Below are 2,500 nucleotides of genomic sequence, written 5' to 3'. Positions count from 1 at the left end.
AGGATGTTGTATGTGAAGGTAAGGAAGACCGCTACTTCCTGTTTCATCACCAGGTCTCCTAAATTGGATCATGAACTATCATCTGTCTATGTTGTTTAATATATTACCTAACTGTGTCTGTGTCTGTGTGTGTGTGTGTGTGTGTGTCTATGTATCTGTGTCTGTGTGTGTGTGTGTGTGTGTGTGTGCGCGCGCGTGCATCTGTGTCTGTGTGCGTCTGTATCCATGTGTGTGTGTGTCTCTGCGTCTGTCTGCGTCTGTCTGTGTGTGTGTGTGTGTGTGTGTGTGTGTGTGTGTGTGTGTGTGCGTGTGTGTGTGTGTCTGTATGTCTGTGTCTGTCTGTGTGTGTGTCTGTCTGTGTGTGTGTGTGTGTGTGTGTGTGTGTGTGTCTCTGTCTGTGTGCGTCTGTATCCATGTGTGTGTGTGTGTCTGTCTGTGTCTGTCTGTGTGTGTGTGTGTGTGTGTGTGTGTGTCTGTCTGTGTGTGTCTCTGTGTCTGTCTGTGTCTGTCTGTGTCTGTCTGTCTGTGTGTGTGTCTGTGTGTGTGTGTGTGTGTGTGTCCAGGACATGCAGCTGGTATCTGAAGTGGACGCCACGCTGAAGTTCAACCAGGTCCTTCTGAGGGCCGAAGCCAAGAACTTCACACAAGTGGCTACGGTGGCCTGCAGAGGTCAGTCTGAATGTGTGTCTACCTACGGTGGCCTGCAGAGGTCAGTCTGAATGTGTCTACGGTGGCCTGCAGAGGTCAGTCTGAATGTGTCTACGGTGGCCTGCAGAGGTCAGTCTGAATGTGTGTCTACCTACGGTGGCCTGCAGAGGTCAGTCTGAATGTGTGTCTACCTACGGTGGCCTGTAGAGGTCAGTCTGAATGTGTGTCTACCTACGGTGGCCTGTAGAGGTCAGTCTGAATGTGTGTCTACCTACGGTGGCCTGTAGAGGTCAGTCTGAATGTGTGTCTACCTACGGTGGCCTGCAGAGGTCAGTCTGAATGTGTGTCTACCTACGGTGGCCTGTAGAGGTCAGTCTGAATGTGTGTCTACCTACGGTGGCCTGTAGAGGTCAGTCTGAATGTGTGTCTACCTACGGTGGCCTGCAGAGGTCAGTCTGAATGTGTGTCTACCTACGGTGGCCTGCAGAGGTCAGTCTGAGTGTGTGTCTACCTACGGTGGCCTGTAGAGGTCAGTCTGAATGTCAGCAGAGGGACCTGTGCTATCTGTGTGTCCAGCGTGCCGTTAGTGGTTGATAGCGGTTACGGTTCTTTATCTCCAACAACGCTGTTGTACTGTAACCTTGGTGTTGTTCTGTTGACCGTGTTGGCCTGTGTGTGTGTGTGTGTGTGTGTGTGTGTGTGTGTGTGTGTGTGTGTGTGTGTGTGTGTGTGTGTGTGTGTGTGTGTGTGTTGGTCTGAGACCACAGTTGCAGGTCATTTGACAGTCTTCTTGGTTCAAGCGAAGTCCCAGACATAACATCATTTGTGACCCGTTCTAATGCTTTCTGACATTCTAGAATGTGACATTCTAGTGCTTTGCTCCGGATCTGATGGAATGATCAGACTTTTCTTTCGAACAATGTGAACACATTTTCAGCGTTGTTGAAAATCACCTCAGACAGTCAACTAACACTGCTTGTTGTGTGAGCCTGCTAACAATGTAAAGTAGTGTTGTAGTTAACTAGGTAGCAGTGGGGGATTACTCACCCAATCCATTGCGTTATTGCAGTATTTTGGCTCGACTAGCGAGTTTGTGTTGTGATTCTCAACAGCGTTGAAACGTAGTTCCGTGTTTTAAAACATTTTGAACATTTTGATTGGTTGCTGACATGCGGACCAAATGACCAGACTGTGTCACATATCATTTTCTATGGAGGCGTGCGTGCGTGCGTGTGTGCGTTTTCAAGTTTATGTCACATTACACAAATGTCAAGAGAGTAACATTCATAGGCTTCGTAGGTCCAGGTAAATTAAGTGACTGTGAGCTTAAGGTTAGGTAGTCCATATACATGGGGTGTGCTTGGGGTTAGTGTGTGTGTGTGTGTGTGTGTGTGTGTGTGTGTGTGTGTGTGTGTGTGTGTGTGTAACTCTGTGCCTACCTGTGTGTGTTCCAGGGTCGTTGCCAGGTGAGGCCAGATGCTCCAATCAGATCAGCCTGCAGGTCCTGACCAACCACACTGTCCACGGCCTCCCTGGGTGAGACCTTACACACACACACACACACACACACACACACACACTCACTCACACACCCACACACACACTCACTCTCTCTCTCTCTCTCTCTCTCTTCCGTCAAGCATTAGCCAATGACCTCCCCCATCCTCCCGCCTCTCTCTTCCTCTCCCTCTCTCGCTCTCTCTCTCTCTCTCTCTCTCTCTGCCTCTCTCTCTTCCTCTCTCTCTGCCTCTCTCTCTTCCTCTCTCTCTCCCCCCTCTCTCTCTCTCCCTCCATCCCTCCCTCTCTCTCCCTCACTCTCTCTCCCTCTCTCCCTCCATCTCTCTCTCCCTCC

At 50.0% G+C, this 2,500-nt stretch overlaps 1 protein-coding gene across 1 annotated transcript in view; it reads left to right on the top strand.

Moving 5' to 3' along the window:
- The window catches only part of tmem131l (transmembrane 131 like), a gene marked incomplete at both ends in the record, with an annotated part of 47,523 nt that overhangs the window by 27,898 nt on the left and 17,125 nt on the right, over positions 1 to 2,500 (top strand). Inside the window, 3 exon segments of the mRNA XM_080534853.1 lie at positions 1 to 18; positions 564 to 669; positions 2,103 to 2,184. The exon segment at positions 1 to 18 is cut by the window's left edge and continues 41 nt beyond it. Coding sequence (XP_080390979.1) covers positions 1 to 18; positions 564 to 669; positions 2,103 to 2,184 — 206 coding nt within the window.

Source organism: Nansenia antarctica, assembly GCF_963989245.1.
Source record: "Nansenia antarctica genome assembly, chromosome: 6".
NCBI lineage: Eukaryota > Metazoa > Chordata > Actinopteri > Argentiniformes > Microstomatidae > Nansenia > Nansenia antarctica.
This window is presented reverse-complemented; position numbering and strand designations above follow the sequence as displayed.